Here is a 22,253-nt window from a genome sequence, read left to right as displayed (position 1 = left end):
GTACACTTTTAAACACTGGGCTTGTTTACCAGTCAGTCTCACTGTTGTTGGCGTTCCTGCCACAAAGTTTTAAGGCCACTTTGTCATTGGCTGCAGACGTCGAATGTGGTGCACTCTTCATCCTTGAGCATAATTTTATGTTTAATGAATTCAGTGCTACCTTAGATTGAACATCTGGTATTTGTGCGTCAAAGATGTTGCTCCCTCTGGTGGCCGTGTTACTTTTCAGCAACTAAAGGCATGCATGACACTGACAGCTGCCCATTAAGATGCCATTTCTGTCTGTCCACCAAATTATAGGACAGTCATACCACGGTTTTCGACCATAATCCGTTCCAGAAGGCTGTTTGAAAACCGATTTGTTCGAAAACCGAAACCACGCTCTTTTTAAAAAAAAATCTTTATTGAACACGTCTGCTCACAATGGAGTCATTCCTACCATTTATAATAATGCTTTGTAGAAATTGACTTGGGTGTCACCATTTTACACACAACCTAATGTCACGGTTTGTCTAAAAATACATAAATACAGTGCTCCATATACACTCCAGCAAACGTGACACTTATGACACACATTCAACTACTAGTAACACAAACACATCTGTGACAAGGATGAAGGTCCTGAGAACTTCTTCACTAAAAGGTATTGCGCTACGCAATGCATTCTGGGAACAGAGGGGCTTTGCCATCACCATAGTTATGAACAATAAATTGACATTTCCCTGTGCCTCCAGCAACGTTCAAGCTCGAAGTGGCAAAGTGTTACCTCGTTCCATGTTCAGGGACGTCACAAAAAAAAAATAGAAGTTATGATTTCATTTCAACGCATGTACATTGCCTTTTAGGGCCAAACGTTTCCTGCCACCAGTGTTGCTGAGCTAAGCTGCTACAGTGAAACTCCTCTACAACGAAACCCACATGGGCGAAAATATCCCCGAGTGTGAAAAAATGTTCATGCATGAAAGCCATTCCCACTTTTCTGCTCCCCCTACGACGAAAAGTCCCCTTGTTCCGTTATACAAAATCTTTTTCTCTGCTCTTGCCTCGCAATGAGATTCACTACAACCAAAACAAGCCTTCCGCAAAAGTCTAATCCAACCTCAGCATGCCACAGCAACCTCTGCTGCTTCGTTCGGAAACGGCAACAGCAACCACCACACTGGTTTACACATGCGCAGTAGTCCAGGAAGTAATTGTTATTGTTAGTTTCAGATGCAGCCCGAACGTTACATTGCTAAAAACGCGACAAAACGGACCGTTGCATACCGAGGAGTTAAAAAAAGCAAAGCTTTAACGCTTCAAGACAAGATAAAGGTAATACAAATGAAAGATGGAGGAAGCAAAATAAAAGACATTATGCAAGAAATTGATGTAAGTGAAAGTAAATGTTGATTGTAAATTTCGCAATTTCTTTCCCTTTTTTTCTTTCTATGCTGGCTATATGAAGTGTCATATAGCCAGCGTGTGGCTATCGTGTAGAGAAGTTTCACTGTACTACATGTCAAATGACGGCAGTGAAAAGGTCGGCGGTCATTGGCGTGACAGTGGCTTACATTATTGTTAGCATCTAGCTTGCGATAACCGCAGGTTACAAGCCTTTGATTGCCGCAAATAATTTTAAATTGGTCAGGACTCGTCTGGGTCGATGTCAGACATTCGGGTTTTGTCCATGTTGTAAATCTCAATGATAGTCTGCTACTGTATATATAAATATGTTTGTAATTCACGTTATTTTCAGCTCAGCAGAGCGCCGTGACATGACGTCAGATTTCTTCTTAATTTATGTACATCATTATCAGATGCCACCTAGTGTTCGGACAGACACCACAATTGAATGAAACGGTGACAAACCTGTGCTGCCAAATATCTTGTTTAATGGTCGATATTGGATTGGATTGGATTTTGAATTGGGTAAACTTTATTGTCAAATGTACGATAGTCCTAAATATTACTTGTAGCACTGTTGTAATCAATTCACTTCTTTTCACTTCACTGTATTCCTTGAAAAGAAGTTGCACTACAAAAAAATTTGATTGGGACTTTCCAAGTCAGTAAATTAATCAGTACAATGTAACAAATAATCCAGTGACAGACTTGAATTCATTTTCTATACAAAATATGTATTTTATGAAGAAATGAATAAAACCCCAATAATATCATGTAATTTTAAGGAAAAATATATCAGTAACATATTTTGGTCTTTCTTTGTTTTTGGGAGGAAATTGTTTATAGCAAACGTAACAGTGGTCTTGGTGCTTGGTACTACTGAAGACCTAATTACTCAAACTGGTATCGGTCTGAAAAAAAAATTGGTATTGCACATCTCCAATAATCTGTGTCACATTTCGAGAAGTAAAGGCAGTAAATCTTTAAGCACTTTCAAGCCTTTCTGGTTTGTTGAAATGGCAGCTATGGAATGATATAATTACGCTCTTGAGCATTCACTGCTGAGTTCAAGTGTATGGTGTACTCGGTGGTACCAAATCAAGCATCAAATTCAGAATCCATACCTGTAATATTATTGTATACTTTTGGTAAACTTTACTCCTTTAATCCACAATATCAGCGGTGTCAAACTCATCTTTGTCGCGGGCTGTGTAGTAATTACGGTTTCCCTTAGAGGGCCGTTATGACTGTGAATTTTGTGAAACTATATAAATGTTTAATCACGTCTACATATTACATACACAGCGAACAACAAATTGATGAATACAGTGAAACTCCTCTACAACGAAATCATGTTTGCAGCAAGAAATTTTTCACAACGGGGTTTTTCACTGTAGCAAATTTGATCTCAGATGTAAACACACACTCACACAAACACATACACACAAACGTATGTGTACACGTGCACACAATCGTATGTGTACTCTCTATTTTTATTTCAATAGTGCATAAGTATAAGCACACACTTATTTGACACTTCATATTGTCAGTGTAGAAAGAAAAAAAGGGAAAGAAATTGCGAAATTTACAATCAGCATTCACTTTCACTTACATCAATTTCTTGGATAATGTCTTTTATTTTGCTTGCGCCATCTTTCATTTTGATCACTTTTACCCTCTCTTCCAGCATCAGAGCGCTTCTTGTCTTAGCTGCTTGACATCCAAAGGTCTGTTTTGTAGCCATTTTAGCAAAGCAACGTCCATGCTCGTCTGAATCTAACAATAACAAATACTTCCTAGACCCGGTGGCTTTTCTTTCCACCATCTCACTGTCTTTAACTCGACCTCCCCTCGATCGCCACCCAAGACAGCGTTGCTCAGTTGATGTCATGCAATGAACTTTTAAGCCAGCCACGGGACGCTTCGTAGTCCTTGATGGCCATAGTTAGCTCTCGAAGGCTAAAAACCCTACGCTAACTGGAGCGCTTCTCTCTCATTAGCGCTCCAGTTAGCGTAAGGTTTTTAGCATGATAACAAGTAAAGCATTTTCGAGGAAAATGCTTTACTTGTAATACGAGGAAACGTTCGTTTATTTGAATATCCGTTGAGCCATAAGCAATTTACTCTGAGCAGCTAATCGGATGCATTTCACTCTATCTTCTACAGATCTAGCTTCAGTATCTACACACATAGACAGTGAGGTACCTCTTGGCCAATCGGAGGCCAGGATGATGCTCGGGAAGCCAATGGCAGAGCAGCTATGAGTATGCTGCGTTCAGGAAACTCGCAGCTGTGACCGAAAAAACTATGTAAACCAGTGTGGTGGTTGCTGCTGCCGTTTCCGAACGAAGCAGTAGAGGTCGCTGTTGGATCAGACTTCGTTGCAGTGAATGTCTTCGCGAGGCTGGAGCAGAGAAAATGATTTCATATAACGCAACAGGGGGTTTTCGTCGTATGGGGGGCAGTAGAATGGGAATGGTGTTAATGCATGAAGATTTTTTCACATTAGGGGGTATTTTCGCCCACGTAGGTTTCGTTCTAGAGGAGTTTCACTGTAATTAGTTTTGATATCAGAAGTCAAGAATAATGGCTTTTTCAAAACTGTTATTATGGATTACATATGACAATTTGAAATTTTGGTTCAGACTTTGGCAAGTATCATGGAAGTTGACATGCTTAATTTGCATTCGTGGGCCACATAAAATGATGTAATGGGCCAGAGCTGGCCCCCGGGGCTTGACTTTGACATCGTGCGCTATATGGCGTGTACGTATTTCAGCAACACACACACTCACACATGCAGGACAGGCCTTGTTAAAAGACATTTGTGCGCCAGAATTCCAGCACCACACTGGAGTACTTTAGGGCCATGTGGATGAGTGAGTCGAAGGGTGGGGCCAGTGTGTGTGTGTGTGTGTGTGTGTGTGTGTGTGTGTGTGCCTGTGAGATGAAGACTGGTGGTTGAGAGAAACGCAAATTGGATATTTGCTTTGGCACCACTTAGTGTTCATTTTTACAATATAGAGGTTATTGATCAACCACCATCTCATTGTTGTCAGAAGACACGACATTACATTGTCAGTCTTTTTACTAGTATGGGAGGGCGTTTGGTGAATTTGCTGACTCCTGACAGGAGGATTTAAGGCTGCTCTTCAGCTAGCATTAACAAGTGTCTTTTCAGATGGGCAAAGGACTGATATTTGAGAACAGACTTGCATATTTTGAAAGTGACGATGCTGACAGTGTCATTTGTAGTAAATATTGCTACGTATTTGAGGCATGTACAGTACTTTGCTGCACGAATCCACCACCGATTGATTTCGGTGAAGCATCAGTGTTCTTGACAAAACACTTGTTTAGCGCTAAATCAACCTTGAGTTAAAACTATCACTGCCAACTGGTTAGCACATCATCACAGTGGTCGACTGGTTAGGGGATTCATATCCGGGCTTTGGCCTCCCTCTGTGAAGACTCCATGTTCTTTCTGACTGTGCTTGCGGGGTTGTCTGCAGGCATTCAAAAAACATGCATCTTAGGTTAATTTGAAGACTCTAAATTGTCCTCAGTTTTGAATGTGAGTGTGAATGGCTGTTTGTCTACATGTGCCCTGTGATTGGATGGCGACCAATCCAATGCCTCGCCCGAAGTCAGGGCTACAGTACACCTGCGATCCTAATGAGGATAAAAGGTACAGGAAATGGAGGTATGGATATATTATACTAATAGTTTACCATATATATCATTTCACTACTATCTATGGCTTAAAAAGCAAAGTATGGAAAGACACTATTAGCAAAGCGCATATAGAGTATGCACGAGCATAGAGCCTCTCAAGCATCCGTTCTCTCCTTTATTTCTCACCTATTTCCTCTTTTTGCATTATTATAACAAAGATACAATGGCCACTTTATCCTTGACAATCATGCAATGTTGGAGTCATGATTGTATTATTATGCAGTGGTACCTCTACTTACGAAAAGTATTGGTTCTGGAAGAAATTTCACAACTTGAAAATTTTGAAAGTAGAGACGCGTTTTCCATTTAAATGCCCTAATCCGTTCCAAGCCGCCCCCCCCCCCCCAAATTCAGACATAAATGTTTTCTAAAACATAAAAATGCATGAAAATATGTAACAAATACATATTACAATTAGATTATTGCACAAGTATACCAGCACTGTTTTTGCCTGGGAGGAATGTCGGCGCCATTTGACTGTCGTTGCTGGACAGTCCCGGGGCGCTTGTGTCTTGCGCCTGTTATGGGCAGCATTTTTCACAGCCCCACTTTGTTCAGCGGAGAGATCGGTGCTGTTGAACGGTCTGCGGCTGGATGGATGTAAGGCTTGAGGAGCCGACGATGAGAAGAAAGGAGCGTTAGCGCCGATGCAGATGTGGAACTGGGAGTCGCGGCTTGGAATTGAAGTGGATTTACATGGGACAGGAGATGTGAGCCAATCTCTTTTTCGTCAATGGACGCTACAGCTTCGTGTTTGCTTTCAAAACTTAGCTTGTAGCAGACGTGTGCACATTTTCTGCATGACGTCTCTGATCCACTGGTGAAAGGACACTTTGATCCTCTCCTCTTTCATCTAGAACTGCTTCAGACAACAAAATGTATGCAGAAAAGTGGTGAAGATTGCATGACTGTCTGTGTCCTATGTGTTGTGTTGTGTTATTTTTGTTATTTTGACTTCAAAATGGCGCCGCATGAGTGGCTGCCTTTCCAGCAGCTCCTATATTTTGTTGTTCTACTTCTTCCTTTCATAACTTTGCTGCTGTGAATCTGGAATTTCTCCATTGCGAGACTAATAAAGGCTTTCTTATTAATGAGAGTTGTACATAATGTAAAAAACAAAGAAAAGAGTAAAGGATAAGAATAATGGGCATTTAACTTTTAACTGCGTCCTCATCGTTTTCTGCCCTCTTTAGTTCATGTTCTCTCTCAGAAGTGGATTTTGCCTCGCGTTTTGTGAAGAACTGATCCAAGAACGTCTGCTTTTGTTGGCTTTTATCAATCCTTCGAAAATGTCCAAGGCAAACATCAGCATAGTGAGAGATCGCCCAACTGGTGAACACTTTTTCTGGGTGATTCACATTTCACATAAACCTATCAGAAGACCTCATGGCCCGAGGGGCGAATGTGGAGGACGCTGCATAGACAAACATCTATCTATCTACACGCATAGACACATTCGGTAGAGGTCCCTCTTAGCCAATGGGATGCCAGGATGATGCTCGGTAATAGCCAATAGCAGAGCAGCTCAAAGTATGTTGCGTTCAGGAAACTCAGAGCTGCGATTAGCAGCCCATACTGTATTTTTAGCTTTCGTGTATTGAAATTTCTTTCGTAACAAGAGGCAATATTTTCCTGTTGAGGCATTTCGTAACTTGAACATTTCGTATGAAGACACGTTTGTAAGTAGAGGTACCATTACTGGTTACTCTAAAATGGTTCAATGATTTGTTGTTTACGATGATACTAATGCAGCCTGTTATACCGGAGACAAATTCCTTGTGTGTTCTACATACTTGGCCAATAAAGATGATTCTGATTCTGATTCAGATTCTGATATTCAGCCGTGTCGTTCGGTGTGCAGGCCTCAAATGTACAGATGATTACGTAGGTCGGACTTAAAACAGACTGAAACCAGAATTGCATGTACACACCATCTGAAAGTATGAAAGTAAGAAAGTTAACTCATCCGGACTATTCGTGTGAAAATCAAAATCCTATTGTATGTATAAACACTGATGCTGCAGTGGATAGATGACCGACATTAAAATTTGCATTGAAACCCAAGAGAGTAAGATGGGTGGAAGGGATGTTCTGACTGTTTGTGTTGGAAGAAAATACAGTTGAACCTTGATTTAACAAACACAGAACCAACAGACAGAAAATAGTGGCCATTGCATTCAAAAATGACCTTTCAAAGTCTGTTAATTCCAGAATTGGCCGCAATTTGCCACAGTGGCAGTAAATGGCGCTGGGCCGCCCTCAGCAGACAGAGATCGGTCATGTGTTTCTGGCTTGCGCTGCCTTCTTGTCATTGATAGACTTACAGTAGACTAAAACAGGCTAAAAAGTTGACCAATGTGTCGGCCATGTTGGCAGGGTGACTGTCCCGTCAAAGGATATGGAAAGCATTGACGTTAGCTTAGCATCACCGTAAGCATGCAGCACTAAAGAAGTTGATTCTACCTCTTCATATCTATGGTTGTTTTTTCCCCCCCAGACACTAGAAGTGCACTCCTTTCTCCAACATGCTATTTTGGGTGCAACACTCAGTTGTTGTTGTTTTTTTTAAGTACACACCCACACATACAAATTGTAAAGAGCTGTAAAGTTATTCCTTTTACCGCTCTGCTTGTTCCACACTTGAGGGAAGCAAGTAGCAACAAGCCCCTCTACCTTATTGAACCTCCACCCCTAAGCAGTTGAAAAGAGCATCATCGGCCAGCCAACACAGACACAGTACACACATAGGCAGATACGGTTTGGCCAATGATCGGATTACACTTACTGCATAAAAACGGGAACCACACAAAAAAGTGTGGATCAAGTACAGCAAAGAAACAATGTCAGTCTTCCCATTGATTTGTGCACGTAAACAAAGTCAGTCTTGCCAAGGCGCTCTCTTTCTATCCACTAGCCTGAAAACCAGCCATCACATTCGTCGTCACATACCATGTTATTGATGTACTGTAGTTATTTTAGGTCATGAATGAAATAAGTGAATTGTTTTACTTTGTCTTTGGAAGAGAAGGTGGGAGGGATCAAGGGATCAGGTTAACTAACACATTATAATTCAGATGACAACGTAAAAAATTAGATTGTGTTTTTGCTCGCTTTGACAGCCCATGAAGCGGATGGATGTTGATCGTTGTTAGTATGTTCATCTGTTTCCAGCAGTAGGCAAGCAGATCAGAGCAAAATAGTACATGGGTGAGCTGCAGCCTAAATTCCTATTGAGAAATAACTTCCTCTCTGCTGATGTGATTAATTTGTTATTGTAATAAGTGGAACTATGATAATCATACAGGCCTATGTGTAAATAAAATAACAAAGGGGCAACCAAAGTGTGCTTATGCAACTTGCCCAAGTGTTTTGACAAACCTACCTTTTAGCCAAATGATAATGGTTTACTTATCAAAGTAGATTTATGAACGCAAATTCCTCCACACTTGTCACACCCTCTCAACATAGCGGTGTGAGAATTGACACCCGGAGGCTAGAACTTTGTCTTTTCTGGAGCACAACACGCCCCGGGGCTCAGCTTTGTTTCAACCAAAATGAAATACTGTAATATTCGATAATTTGCTCTCCCGTTAGAGCGGAACTCCAGCCACCTCAACAAAGCATCTCAAGCAAAAAAAAAAAAAAAACCCAAAAACAAAAACCCGTTGTGGAAATATGGAAATGTTCACGTTTCAACGTGAGCTTCCACACCACACAAATAGGACACAAACTCGTCACCCCTCTACCTCAACTTCAGATCGCTTTGCTTGTTCTATAGAAGGCTGCACACGTCAGAATGAGATCTACAGTGGAGCCTGCAGACCGTCCTGCTACGTACGGTATGCGTCTGAAGAGGAAAGGCGCAGTTAGCCTCCACTAGCCATCCAGGAGAACTGCACACCGTTGTGTGGAAACTATTTAGGGAACTGAACATGGACGAATACGCACGATTACCTTTTGACTGCAACAAATAATACTCGTAAACAAATCAGCGCCACTAACTTTTCATTCTGTTTCCACACCGAGTCCCTGGTGACGTCAAGGACTTATTGCAAAAACGGTGGAAACTTTTCGAAGTTGAAAACATAGTTCCTACCTGAGCGCGCAGTTAACAGTGCCGCCGACAGTCCCCTTGGAAATTCAATGAAGCGATTTTGTGGTGATTTCAATTAATCCAAGAAACAGGGCAAGGGAGAAAGGGCAGTTAGCGACCTTTTTTTTTGTAACTTCCCCTCCCTATCCGCTCAGGGTAGTGGTAGCTTCAAACTCCTCCCTGGATGCATACTGCATGACTGCAGTCGGGCGGTGTCTCGCGTCATGGAGTAGATCAGTAGGCCGACTGCTTTCCCAGATTTGAGGCTAATCTCAAAGGAAATACAATAATAGGTCAGTGATAGCGATGGTATGGAGCAACACTAAAACGTAATCTAAGATTATGTTGAACGTGTGAAGTGTGGCGCGAGGCTCATTACTTGGGTGCCATCTGGTGGTAACTACGGGAAGTGCCCAGACAACAGCCCGCCGATTAAATGACAAATAGTCGTTCCAGAATCGGCGATTGACACCGACAATTTAGGCCACAATATTTTTTAAAGAACAGACCATTTACTTTTGTTTAATTTTGCTGTGTTGCCAGGAAAATAAATTAACTATTTAAAAAAAAATTCAGCTAAGGCACCACAAAATATTGCTGCGTCAATCCTTTTCAAATGAGTTAAAATGTATGGGAATAATGTGATCTCGTACAGTACCGTGAAAAATAATTTGCCTTAGGGTGGCACGGTGGACGACTGGTTAGCACGTCGTGTTCAGTGCAGAGGTGCAGGGTTTGAGTACGGCTCCGGCCTTACTGTGTAGAGTTTGGATGTTCTTCGGGTACTTCGGTTTCCTCCCACATTCCCAAAACATGCATTGTAGGTTAATGCAACACACTAAATTGTGGGTGTAAGTGCGAAAGAATGTTTGTCTATGCGTGCCCTGTGATTGGTTGACAACCAGTTCAGGGTGTCCTCTGCCGACTACCCGAAGACAGCTGGGATAGGGTCCAGCACACCCGTGACCCTCGATAGATATATACACCTGTATATATATATATACAGTATATATTTTGCCATACGACAATAAAGTGTCAATGGACAGCCACTACAGTAGGTGGCAGCGCTGCTCTCATTTATTTATTTTTTTATTTCAGTCAAATTGATGTACTCAAAGCCTTTCTGTGACGTAATAAGTTATTCATTGTTTTGAGTTGATCTATATAATTTTCTCAAGGTACTTACTGAAATGTCTTTAGTGCGCAAAAAACAATTTTAGATAAGTGAAAACAGACCAACAACAAATGTTGAATACAGTAATCATTTATTTTCATTTACAGAACCGGTATGGCTAAAATAAATCGGATGGAACATCCACTCCTATCTACAATGCATAAATAATTTTACAGCATTTACTGTACATTAAAATCAAAATTTTAGATCGTGTGACCTATTAGGCAAGCTACATTACAGTCACACTAGCAAAACAGCCACACTGCAATTGTGACGCTAGCATGTGTGGAGAGGCACCAACTGACTGTACAACTGAGAATTTCTGTACATAAGGAAACACATTTTGTTTACATTTGATACATCATTGAAATAAGGCTTCTTAATGGCATACGTAACTGTAATTTCAATAACTCTGTCTATAATTATCCACACCTCATTAAATTCAAGACTGATGGTTGCCATGGTTTCTACCTGAGTACTATTTCTTCCTATGCCGGATATTTTATTCAAGATTGAACAGGAATAAAACAACCGGAGAGACACAGACGAAGAAAGAACTTAGAATGACTTATTACAAAAACTCAAACTCAAATGATGGCCACTGTCAGTTCAAAAGATATTTATGCGGTTTAGCTTCCTGTCAACGTTGCCAAATATGATACGAGCAGAAAGCACCAAAACACACGGAGCCACAAGTGACACAAATTGACTCAAGACCTTTTTTTTTTTTTAATGTAGGTTAGTTTCCGTTTCTGTAATAGTTAGCAGATAGAGACATGCAGTGTTTAGAGTGGTGTGGCAGAAAAAGTCTAACTGGATAAAACTCAGTCAGCAGTTTTAAGAAATATCTAATGATAATAACCATCTCCCAGTTTATTTGATTACCGATATATACCAGTAACATTTAATGTCATTTTAAAAATGATTAAAAAGATTAAATATATATTTTTTTGTCACCCTGAAGGTTAACTGACACTGCCAAATAACCAATTATCAAGCTAGTGTTTTATTCAGAGCGCCATGCGATTTTATATCTTTCAATGCGTCCAGGGGAGGAATCAAAGTAGGTACAGTCAAAGACAAAATATGCATGAAAAGGGTGATTCGGGTTGGCTGCTGTCGAACCAGCAATGTGCACAGGTAAAATTCTAATTTTTAAATTTTAAAACAGAATTTGCTTTCTCTGGTTAGGTGATGCTGAAGTCATAACAGTCAGTGCTCCAAAATAAAAATATGAAAATTAAGTTTTCCTAACACTTTTTGATGTATGAAATATATCGTCCCCTCTTGATAGATGTGTACACTTGGTGAGGATGGGCAAGTTACAAGCAGTTCAGCGGCATCGAAAAGCTGTCCACAAGCCGCACTGCAAGACCAATGACACGCTGGCCTTTTGATCAACTTAGTGTTTGCACCGTTTCCAAATTACTGGACCGTGAGACCTTGAGGAAGAGCTGGGATGAGGGGGGAGGAGGCTCTCAGTTGCTGACGCCAGTGTCGTTGTTGGACGTGGCCACAGGGATGCGTGGCATCTTCTTGGCTGGACTTGGGATGTGCTACAATGACATCATTTTCAACAGACGCCAGGTCAGAAATGATTCATATTAATTCATAGTTAATTTGACTTTATTTCGTCGTAAACCTCACCTAAAATACCAAAACATGCATATAATACCTATTTTTATTACTACTACTAATAATAATATAATACATATTTAAAATATGTATTATTATAATGTAAATTATTATTTATATTCGTAATATACTGTATATATGTACAAAAATATATTAAACTAAAATAATAAAAAACTAATAAACTAATAATTGTTTATTATATCATATTTAAAAAAATACAAAATTTGAATTTGATTATTTTCCTAAAGCGTTTAGCCCTCAACCCAGCTCATGTTTCCTTTTTGTGGGTGAACACTCCAACGTGTGGTGACTTCTGCTTCATAGTGATAGCAAGATATGACATTGAAGGATCAGAAAGTGACCTTGCTCTGAATGCTTGGCCACCACAGGGCAGATCAAGGAAATTTGGTCGAATGGCCATCCTTACTTGTAAAACATAACACTTATTCAATAATTCGGTGAGCTCCGGTGTGCAATGCAAGAACATTATTTTGCCAGGTCAAAAGCCAGCTTTCAAGACATCACTTATGTTCCAGAAGACTTGAGTGTTGTTCCAGAAGCTGTACCTCAGTGGCAGTGCTGGAATGAACACGTTCTGGCTCTGAAGGCAGCTCACTGTCCAGAGGTCTCCTGGCGTATTCCCGACGGTGTTTCTCATCCACTCGTGTCAAGTACCAAGTACCTGGAAACAGATCCTCCACAGAACCACGAGGGATGTAGCTGGCTGTAAGGACAGATTTAAAATATTTGTTCAAATCACGTTACAGATAAACAGACTTTACAGTAGACTAGAGCAGGTTAAAAAGCGCATTGACGTGGCAGACATGTTGGCAAGGGAAAGTCCCCTCAAACGTAATGAAGCATTGACATTAGCTTCGCAACTGCCATCGAAACACGGCTGAAAAGGAACATGTCATATCGACGTATAGCTCTGCCGCACAAGAAACTTTGCTTGGCAATGTTGCACCTCGCAAGCCAGCTTTGGTGGCTGAGAGTGGAAGGGTCACTAGTGTCGAGTTTGGTACAGAAAAATTGGAATTAAGTTTGATGATGTTTACTTCAATGGGGATTTTACATTATGAAGAAATATGAGAGGGATGAACAATTCAATTCAAAGCGACATGGCCAAAATAGCAGAATGCAATTTTCAAATCGCAACGGACGCCATTTGGAGAAAACAAGAGAAAAAAACTATTTTGTGCAATAGGTTAGAATTTTTTTTACGTACAGTGTATATGCATACTTTATTTATAAATATAGTGTAAGTAAGTTCAGAGGAAATGCAGTCCACCTGTTTGCATATCAGCGCTTCATGAAAAGTGAAAATCTGACGTGATAAAGCCACATTCGTTTATTTTAATCTGTGCTTATGCCGAATTTAGTGACTTCTCGAATCTGGCCCAGCAATATTTTGCTGTGCTTTTCCTGGCTACCAACTAGTGTGTCATTACGATTTGCACCGTTCAGCATAAACGTGGGAAAAGTCCTACCTAGGTGGTGGGTCTCTTCTCTGAGCTTCATGTTTTCAGAGAAGACAGCAGGTGAAACCTTCTTCCTTGACTCCAGTCTGACCTTCAGGTCACTCATACTGCAGATAAGTTTGTCAAGAGCAGAACCTGGGGGCAGCGGGTATCAATCACGACTGATTCGTGTCAGACAAGTGGGGCCGAACGGTGGGAAACTCACCAGGTGTGTGGTCCTGTGAGACCCTGAGAGAATACAGAGTTGCAGCAAATCCTGAGCCATAGGAGAAGACTCCAATCCTTTGACCTGCCATCTGCAAAGATGTGTGTCTGCAACAAAGATGGCAACCTGTTACACTAAAATTATGAAAAATCGACCTAAATTTGCTGCTTATCTGTCAAGACATATGCTATGCCATAAATTATATTTAATATATGGTACTGCTGAACAGGGTTCCTGTTTTTTACAGTACGAAAAAAGAAGCAAAATCCATGTAAATACTTGACAGATAAAGTTTGAGGTGCAGGATGATGACACTCATCACCATATTCTTTGTCGTTTTATTTTTAAAGTCAATGAAGTGTTCACAGTGGTATTTTTTTTTAATGTACAGTATGCGTCAATAAATGTCACAAAGTGCATTTGCAATTAATTTAAGGACGGCAAGTTTTAGTGTTTACGTTTTACTTGTAAAGATGGTTGTCATGTCCCAGTTGTCATAAACTTGTATATTTTTTTAAATTATTATGAAGTTAATGGGTTTAGTGATGGCCTCATTTTCAGTACAGTATCCCGTATTGTCCGGATTATAAATTGCAGGGGGTGGGGGTTTCATAGTTTGGTCAGGGGTGCGATTTATACTCTGGAGCGACTTAAGTGTGAAATTATTAACACATAATTACAGTTCTGTATATCACTTCACATGTTATTTTCATATTACACCACAGGAGGGCGCTCTACTCATGTGTTGATAAGTCTGACGTAAGCGAAGTAGAAAAGGGAGCTGCGCATCTTCTACCTCCAGAGTTGGCAGAGTTGTTTAAAAGTGGTACAGAGGATGAAGATTTCATTGGATTTAGTGATTTGGGGTGACACTGATGGTTTGGTAAACCTGTTAGCATGTTTTTTATGCTATAGTTATCTGAGTAACTCTGAATATGTTACGTGAACATACCAGGCACGTTCTCAGTTCGTTGTTTACTAGTCATGGAACATGAGCATATCGTACACTTATTCAGCCTGTTGTTCTCCGTTTTATTTTTATTTGAAATTGCCTTTCAAGATGACGCGTCTTGTCTTGGATTTTATCAAATAAATTTCCCCCCCCAAATGAGAAAGGTTTTGATACACAACTCTGAATCTGTCAAATACAAAGTAATAATTAGTTTCAACAACGATGAGCCGTAAGTTCGACTGAATTTCAGGTCTTCCATTTATCAAGCTTGATATGAGGTCATTACCGACGAGAGGGAGTGCTCCTTATTTTAAATGTGTAGCAATCCCAGTACATGCTTTTGATTTGAGATTCTAGTTCTTGCCCGCATGGTTTTAGCGACGAGTGCATGCATGTCAAAACAAAAGTCAGATATTGAGACATACTGCGCAATGACTGATGCCAAGCAGCCGTAGACTGACGGGGTATACATATTTCCGTTCTGGTTGGATATGAGCAAAGACAGCTTGGTCTTCCTCTCAAACAAGTCCGCACTGGCTTTCATAAAGGCCTTCTCAACATCACGATCAAAGTAGGTCTCCTCTGGCTTTATGTCTCTGCCAAAAAGAAGAGAAATATGATGACATTTTACACATTATCCTTTGAGCCGCGTGCATTTTAATGATAAGATTTGTGGGTAAATGAGCATGTCCCCCTGTCCAGCCATTTTTTGTTGGTGGTTTACCTGAAAGCATCAAGGCCACTGAAGGGGCCCGTCTCCGTGTTTGGGCAGGGGTGGTTCAGGAAGTCATTCAGCATCAGTCTCGCCAACGACTTTTGCACCAGCTTGCAGTATGGCGAGTGGAACACGAGAAAGCCAAAGTCCTCCAAAGAAAAGCGCTTCTCTGAATCATCTGTCAAGGAGAAGAGAAAGGCTTAAAAAAAATCCTTCAGTTCAAAAATTACTTCTTGCTTTGTTTGTCAGAATAAAGGAACTGTTTCACTGACAAAATGCAATCCCATTTCACCTTTTACCGAGGCATTTACTAGGAATGTCCCAATCAGATTTTTTGTATAACCCCAGTTAATCATTGACCATCTGCCATGACAGTCCCTAATGCAAAAGTACATCCATATTGTCTCATTTGTCTAAATTGTGTCTATTTGAATAACAGTATCTGACACAACTTTTTTTTAATATTGATAAGGCCATTGGGGTAGTGGCTCAAACAAAATAAAATGTTTTTATAGCATGTCTGTGGTGCACTACAAAGTAACTACCGCAAACAAATGACCGTATTTTCCAAACTGTAAGGCGCACCTATAGACATTCAATTTTCCCAAAAGCCATCAGTGCGCCCGGTAATCCGATGCGCCTTATATATGGTCTCACAGTCTCTGTATATATTTCCCATTTAGTTTTTTCCCTGTTCTTATTCCTATGCCATTGAGTGGTAATTATTAGCACGAACCAATTGTAACCTAAAAAGCTTCTGCCCGGCACTAATTGACATGTGCATTCGCCAACACAACTATTTTGTGAGCTCTGCACAGCCATCATGAAACAAAGATAATACCAAAAGCAGAGTTAACTGCTGACTAAACGAAGGAAGGAGACAAGCAAAACCTCTAGGAATACTTAGCCCCTTGTGGATGTGATAGATTTTTTTCATAACTTTTGTCTTTCATTTATTGTTTGGTAATGCCATTTGTATTTATATGTTTCATGTTGGTGTTTGTGACCAGTTCTCATGGCTTTGTTCCAGCTCCAGCTGTTGTGAAGGCTCTTTAAATATAAATAAAGCTGTATTGTATTGTATTCCCTTTAGTGTAGCTCCATTTAGTGGATGCATAGTGCAACCCCAGCCACTATTGCAGCTTCTACTCTATGCACTTTATAATGCAATGCACCCTATATATGAAAAAAGGTTTAAAATAGACCATTCATTGAAGGTGCGCCTTATATTCCGAAGCGCCTCATAGTGCAGAAAATACGGTACATTTAAAGCTCAGTCTTAAATAAACAAGCCGAAATATACCATGTAAAATCAGAAGTTACACTTAGTGCAGTAACAAAATAAATGGTTAATGTAGTAGTTCTCATACTGTGTGTTGCCTCGAAGCAATGCCATTTATTGGGCAGCACTTTTGTAGTCTCCTTTTTGGGGGTTATGTATGAACAATTTGGTGTTGCACAACTGGTGTCAAGTGTTGTGGTGAATAGGGTGATTTCCAAATATATAGTATTCATGACGGACATATTTCATGGGACAATTATTACCCATAGTTAAAGAAAGTGCCAAGTAGCAACTTGAATGAACAACAAGCAGTTTTGTGGAATCCCAGCACTCGCGTGGATGTGTTTTTGCCCTTTGTCTTCTACTCCACCAAAAAAAATAAAATAAAAATAAAACCCAAATGACATCCAAAAGTCAAAGTGATATTGAGACTCTGCTTTGGTCCAAATGTCTCGAGGTTAAGCACATAAGAACAGAGTACAGCTTGCCTAGTTGATCAATGATTTACGCAGGGATGGCAATGGCTAGTGATGAAAAAAGCGGAAAGGGCGTGGCCTAGACGGGGCGACCAATCACAACAAGTAAGACATCATACACGTCCAATCGCAGGGCTGTTTACAATCGGAAGATGGAAAGACTGATCGGGAGAGCTCGTGAAAACTCGACGATAAGGTACCTGACCCCCCCTAAAATTTTCTCAACGGATTTAGATGATTCACAAAAATGATCAATTTAAGAAATAAGACGGCGGATTTCCGCGTATCCGCGGAAAATTGCCATCCCTGTTTACGACACTTGGGCTCCCTCACTTAGACACATTTGCTCAGCAGATTAAAGGCTTGTTTCAAAGCTACATTATGATCACTGCACTTGGGTAAACTTAGCACAGCAAGCCATGTAAATCCAACAGCAAGTAATGTTCTTAGCCCTCTCAATCAATTAGGCAGATATCAGTTCACCCAACAAACAAGTATGCAAAACAGACATCCAACAGAGAAACCAAACTTTAAAAAAAAAATTGCAATGCACAGTCTTTTAAGTTCATGCTAAAATTACAGTTGTACTAACATACCAAGGATAGCTTTGTGGAATATCAATAACCACCTTGATATAGGGTCCCTACATGTTTCTGTCATCAATATTTGTACTGGTGATTTAACAGAATTTGAAAAAAATACACTTACACGGGAGGGTGACGTCAAAAAGGTTGTTTAGGACACCACTATGCGCCCCCATGAGTCTAGTCAGCATTCTGATTAATACTGCGTTTGTGGAATATGAATTAAGCACCCATTTTCATTTTCCCACTTGCTCTTGATTGAAAATAACATCACAGTGCTGGGCTCAGTTTGTGAACGTCACATGACCAAACCCAGAAAACAGGTGAGCTGTGATTGATTAACCGAGCCCTTATGCACTGTAATGTCATTTTCAGTCGGCAACGAGAGGCAAAATGACCCCCCCCCCCCCCCCGCGTTGGAAACAAAAAAACGGTTGCTTAATTCATATTCCACAGACACAATATTAAATCTGCATGCCGTATTTAGATAAGTGGCAGCATAGAACATATTGAAAGACCATTTAAGAGTTTAAGTCATAAATTGTGGCCATACCTTATTTTCTGAGACTTTAGTTCAGTGAACATTAAACTCATTTGCCCTTTATAGTACTCTTTGGGATCCCCATTTCCTCAAGTGGAACGTCAATTGTATGTCTGTTATGGATTTTGTTGCGGGCCATATTGGAGAAGTATGACCAGCCTCAAAAAGAGACAAATGTGAAGAGTTTATGAAGAACACTGTACAATGGATTTTACCGACAGTGCAAGCTTCACATCGTCTATATTCATTCATTAATATTGCAGTTTACAGTGTGGAAGGAGTGTTTATTTTAATACCAACAGAGTCGCATTTCCACATTTGAAGATTTGCTCAGTTAGTTAAGTATCTGAACAAGTTAGAAAGAACACTGATGTTAGCCTTAACGTTTTCAACTGTAAAAAGACTTTTGGCCAACCTCTTTGCCACTGAGCATGGATCTTATTCCGGTACACAGAGTAGCAGCGGTCCAAGGCACTCAGGTAGCACTCAATAGATAGCTTGCCATCCACCACAGGATACTCTGACATGAGGTTAGGTTTGTAGAAGTCATACGCATGCTGCATGTGGGTTCCTCGTAAACCTGAGCAAGATACATGTACATCATCATTAACACACTCGTTTAATTCTTATCTTAAGTCTTATCATAGTGTTAATTCAGGCACTGATCAACACATTCACACATTTTCTGACCTCTTTCAAAGGCCAAAGGAGCATTGGGCCCAATGAGCATTGCCACAGCACCAGCACCGCCTGTAGGTCTGGCGCTTCCTGAGGCGTAAACAGCAATGTCGCCTGCTACAACTAAGGCATAGCGGCCTGCGTAGAGAAAAGAAGATCAACCACACAAAGGGGGAAAAATAGTGTTGCCCACTAAATAGCAGTGAAATAACAGCAACATTGTAGTGGTGGGATGAATTACATCACGGTTCAGATGACAATCATTACATTAACCTGTCAATATGAAACAATGATCAAACTACTACTCGTTCTACTCATTATTTGCGTGTGTTTGTTCACCTACCATCCCACGAGCTGGATTCAACCCAATTTACAGCATTGAAGAGCGCAGCGGTCCCACCATAACAGGCATTTGTGGTGTCAATGCCCTCCACATCAGTATTGCCCGAATCTTCAAACAGCTGCATGAGGACTGTCTTTACAGACTTGGACTTATCAATGATGCTCTCAGTGCCAACTTCCAAACGACCTATTGAATCGTAAGAAAGGTTGTTCTTCTCCATCAGTCTTTGGACCACTGTCAGGCAAAGGGAGTTGATATCTTCACAGTCTGAGCAAAAACCCATGCAGGCTTGACCCAGGCCCACTGTGTATTTGCCAGCTGTAACACCATCAAACTGTTCCAGTTCAGCTTGGTCCACATACTGCGATGGGAAGTACAGTTCCATAGCAATGATACCCACATCCTTGGGCCACGGACCCAAGCAGTTATTAGAGGCAGAACCAGGCATCCTGTATAGGTTGAGAAGGTTTCATATTAAAACACTCATGGTTATATGCAGTGAAATGAAGATAATGCAGTTGAGTGCTCGATTCAAATGTATCTCTAAATGTTTACTCTAAGTCCTTCTTATTTCATTGTTAGACAATAATACTTACTACTTATTCAAAAAAATCTTCTATTGGTTCTAAAAATTGTAATGTTCTTTGTACACAATTCTTTAATTTACATAATTTTTTTTTGACACTGGATTTATTTTAAAGGCGAGATGTCCCCGGTACATAAACCTTGCTCATAGGGCCAGAATGTAGGGAGACAACAAGATGACCATTGACCTCGAGTGTAAATAAAACGAATTGGCACTTTACATTGTTGTCGAGGTTCCAACCACACAACACACAGAAACGGACGCACATGATTCTTATTGTTAGTTTTATTATTAAAAAGTTCACAAAAATGTGATGGCACTAATGTTTCCATCGCTACCTGCAGTTATTGACAAAAAAGATAAGAGAAAGACTAGCATTAGGATTATGTAAACTGAAGTCCAAGGAAATGAGGAAGAAAACTGGGTGAAAGGTTAACGCAATTTGCCTTAAATTAAAATGGTCAGTCATGGCAGTGCCGTCATCTGTCACTCGTTAGCTCAGTTAACACAGTGACATTTAACCACACATAAGATAGATAGGATGAATTGCCATTTAATGTGGACAAACTCCTTTGTGATGATCAGGTTATAAGGGTCGTCATCATGGGAGGTTTACTACCCGGAGCAAATAAATTGACGGACATGATTTTGCGATCTGTCAAGCTAGCTCACTTCGGTCTTGTAACATCTTTCATAACAACTTCGATGACAACTTCTCATAGCAGTTGCTAATTTAAATAGTTTTTATATGATGTAAAAATATCACGGATACCCATGTCCGACCAAGCTCGTCGGAAAGGTGTCCATATACATAATAAAGAATCCAACCGATCAACTCTTGATTGTAGGCATAAAAAAAAAATCTTACCTGTGTGAGTGTAACGCCTGTAACGTAATTTGGTTTGAACTGAGCGCCAGTTAAGTAGCAATTCTGAAATAGAGAGTAACCACGGCAGAAGAGTATTTATATGCGAGGATGACTGGGAAGCGTAACCTATGTGCTACACACAAGACTATTCGACCAATCAGATTACAAGGTACTTTGTTCAACGTGCAGAAGGAGCAGCGCGTAGATTTCCTGGCCAATCACAAAGTAAGAATTGCAACCACGGAACAACGCTGTAACAGTGGTCCAATAGAATCACGTGCACGATGTCTGGTGAGAGGGGACAACCAATCACAGCCTGAACGTAATTCCTGGCGCGGTAAGTAGATCGTGCAGTGGGCAGCTCTAAACGTCTCAAGTCAGGTGTTCGTGTGATAATGTATTTGGAACTTTGAAAGGAATATTACGCTATGAAATCTTGTTAAATGTGACCCTTTAAATATATATATTTACACGTTGTGAAGAACAAATATAACTCAGTTAAATCAAGAGTTCAACACTCACATAGGTAAACACTCAGACATTACATTTAAAGTTTTTTTTTGTTTTGTTAAAACAATGGTAGTCATCCATCGTAAAAAAAAAACAAGCAATTTCATCATCTATACTGCTTGAACAAGATTTTAATTTTCCATTGCTCCCGTTTTCTCAATGTATTGTCTTTAATAGCATTTCTATTGTTTTAAGTGTTTTGAAATACCTTTAAAAAACACCACATATAGTGATGAAAAACGTGTATTTTGTATCGGGCATTTCTATATCACTGACTACACTTATAGCGGGGAAGTTTTGCACTGCACACTTTTTGCCTCTTTGATAAACCTGACATTTTTTTCATTGCCATGGTTTTATGTGTAAATGCTGGAACAGGCATGCTTGTAAGTCCTATTTTCATAAAGGTATTCACTTAAAATTGTAGGTGTGTATATACACATTAGTATAGATCGATAGTGTGCGTGCGTGTGTGTGGATATACATGTACGTGTATACAGTATATCAATGTATAAACCTCCTGGACTGTTCTCTCATTTGCACTCAAATTCTTTATTGGGGTTGGGTTGCACCTGTCATGTCGTTTGCTACTTGTCACAACCCTTCGTCAAATGGTTATTCATGGCCTTCCGAGCCCATAAATAGAATTTTAAAAAACAATTCATCTATTTAGTTATTGCTGCCTCATACTGCTCATTATTTAAAAATATTAGACTTTTAGAAAAGATAATCCAGACCAAGAAATCCACCGTAACTCAAGCAAACTATGAGGAAAACATTACTAATGAGGCCATACTAATTTGACATCCCCGCTCCCTTAACCAGCTCATGTGAGAGTGAAATGAAATGTTCATGTTGGTGTAAAAAAAAAAAAAAACAACAACAACAACCCCCCCCCCCACTGATAATAACTAAAAACAAATTTTATTTTCTGCACTGCTTGTCATATTAGGAGCCTATCAAAAATGACTCTAGCCAGGTACAAACAACCTGTACTGGTCATCAGTTA

The 22,253-nt window shown here is 40.1% G+C and overlaps 2 protein-coding genes across 4 annotated transcripts in view; both read right to left on the bottom strand.

The window, feature by feature from the left end:
- Positions 1 to 9,382, bottom strand: part of tln1 (talin 1) — a 94,093-nt gene extending 84,711 nt beyond the window's left edge. For 2 of the 3 annotated variants that reach the window (XM_086135941.1, XM_086135944.1), the window contains exon 1: positions 9,218 to 9,382. The gene's annotated coding sequence lies outside the window, so the exon portion shown is untranslated. The remainder of the gene's footprint in view (positions 1 to 9,217) is intronic. The other variant, XM_086135945.1, reaches the window with a different exon arrangement.
- A 1,080-nt stretch (positions 9,383 to 10,462) lies between these two features.
- Positions 10,463 to 20,890, bottom strand: hmgcs1 (3-hydroxy-3-methylglutaryl-CoA synthase 1 (soluble)). The gene is made up of 10 exons (XM_086135566.1): positions 20,735 to 20,890; positions 19,281 to 19,729; positions 18,950 to 19,075; positions 18,675 to 18,839; positions 15,386 to 15,554; positions 15,087 to 15,257; positions 13,710 to 13,816; positions 13,514 to 13,639; positions 12,590 to 12,747; positions 10,463 to 11,944 (listed from the first exon to the last, which is right to left on the bottom strand). Exons 2-10 carry the CDS (start codon positions 19,726 to 19,728, stop codon positions 11,867 to 11,869), a joined length of 1,548 nt encoding a protein of 515 aa, XP_085991692.1. The 5' UTR covers position 19,729; positions 20,735 to 20,890; the 3' UTR covers positions 10,463 to 11,866.
- Between the last annotated feature and the right edge of the window lie 1,363 nt (positions 20,891 to 22,253).

This window comes from Hippocampus guttulatus, chromosome 17, assembly GCF_054856545.1.
Source record: "Hippocampus guttulatus isolate MCC_2025c chromosome 17, RoL_Hgut_1.0, whole genome shotgun sequence".
Taxonomy (NCBI): domain Eukaryota; kingdom Metazoa; phylum Chordata; class Actinopteri; order Syngnathiformes; family Syngnathidae; genus Hippocampus; species Hippocampus guttulatus.
This window is presented reverse-complemented; position numbering and strand designations above follow the sequence as displayed.

Excerpts from the sequence above, each read along its gene's own strand:
- hmgcs1 (XM_086135566.1), bottom strand. The coding sequence starts at position 19,728 with ATGCCTGGTTCTGCCTCTAATAACTGCTTGGGTCCGTGGCCCAAGGAT. Across the intron at positions 15,258-15,385 it reads AGTGGCCTTGATGCTTTCAG|AGACATAAAGCCAGAGGAGA; the intron begins GTAAACCACCAA and ends TCTTTTTGGCAG. Across the intron at positions 13,817-15,086 it reads TTGGCATCAGTCATTGCGCA|ACACACATCTTTGCAGATGG; the intron begins GTATGTCTCAAT and ends TCTTTGTTGCAG.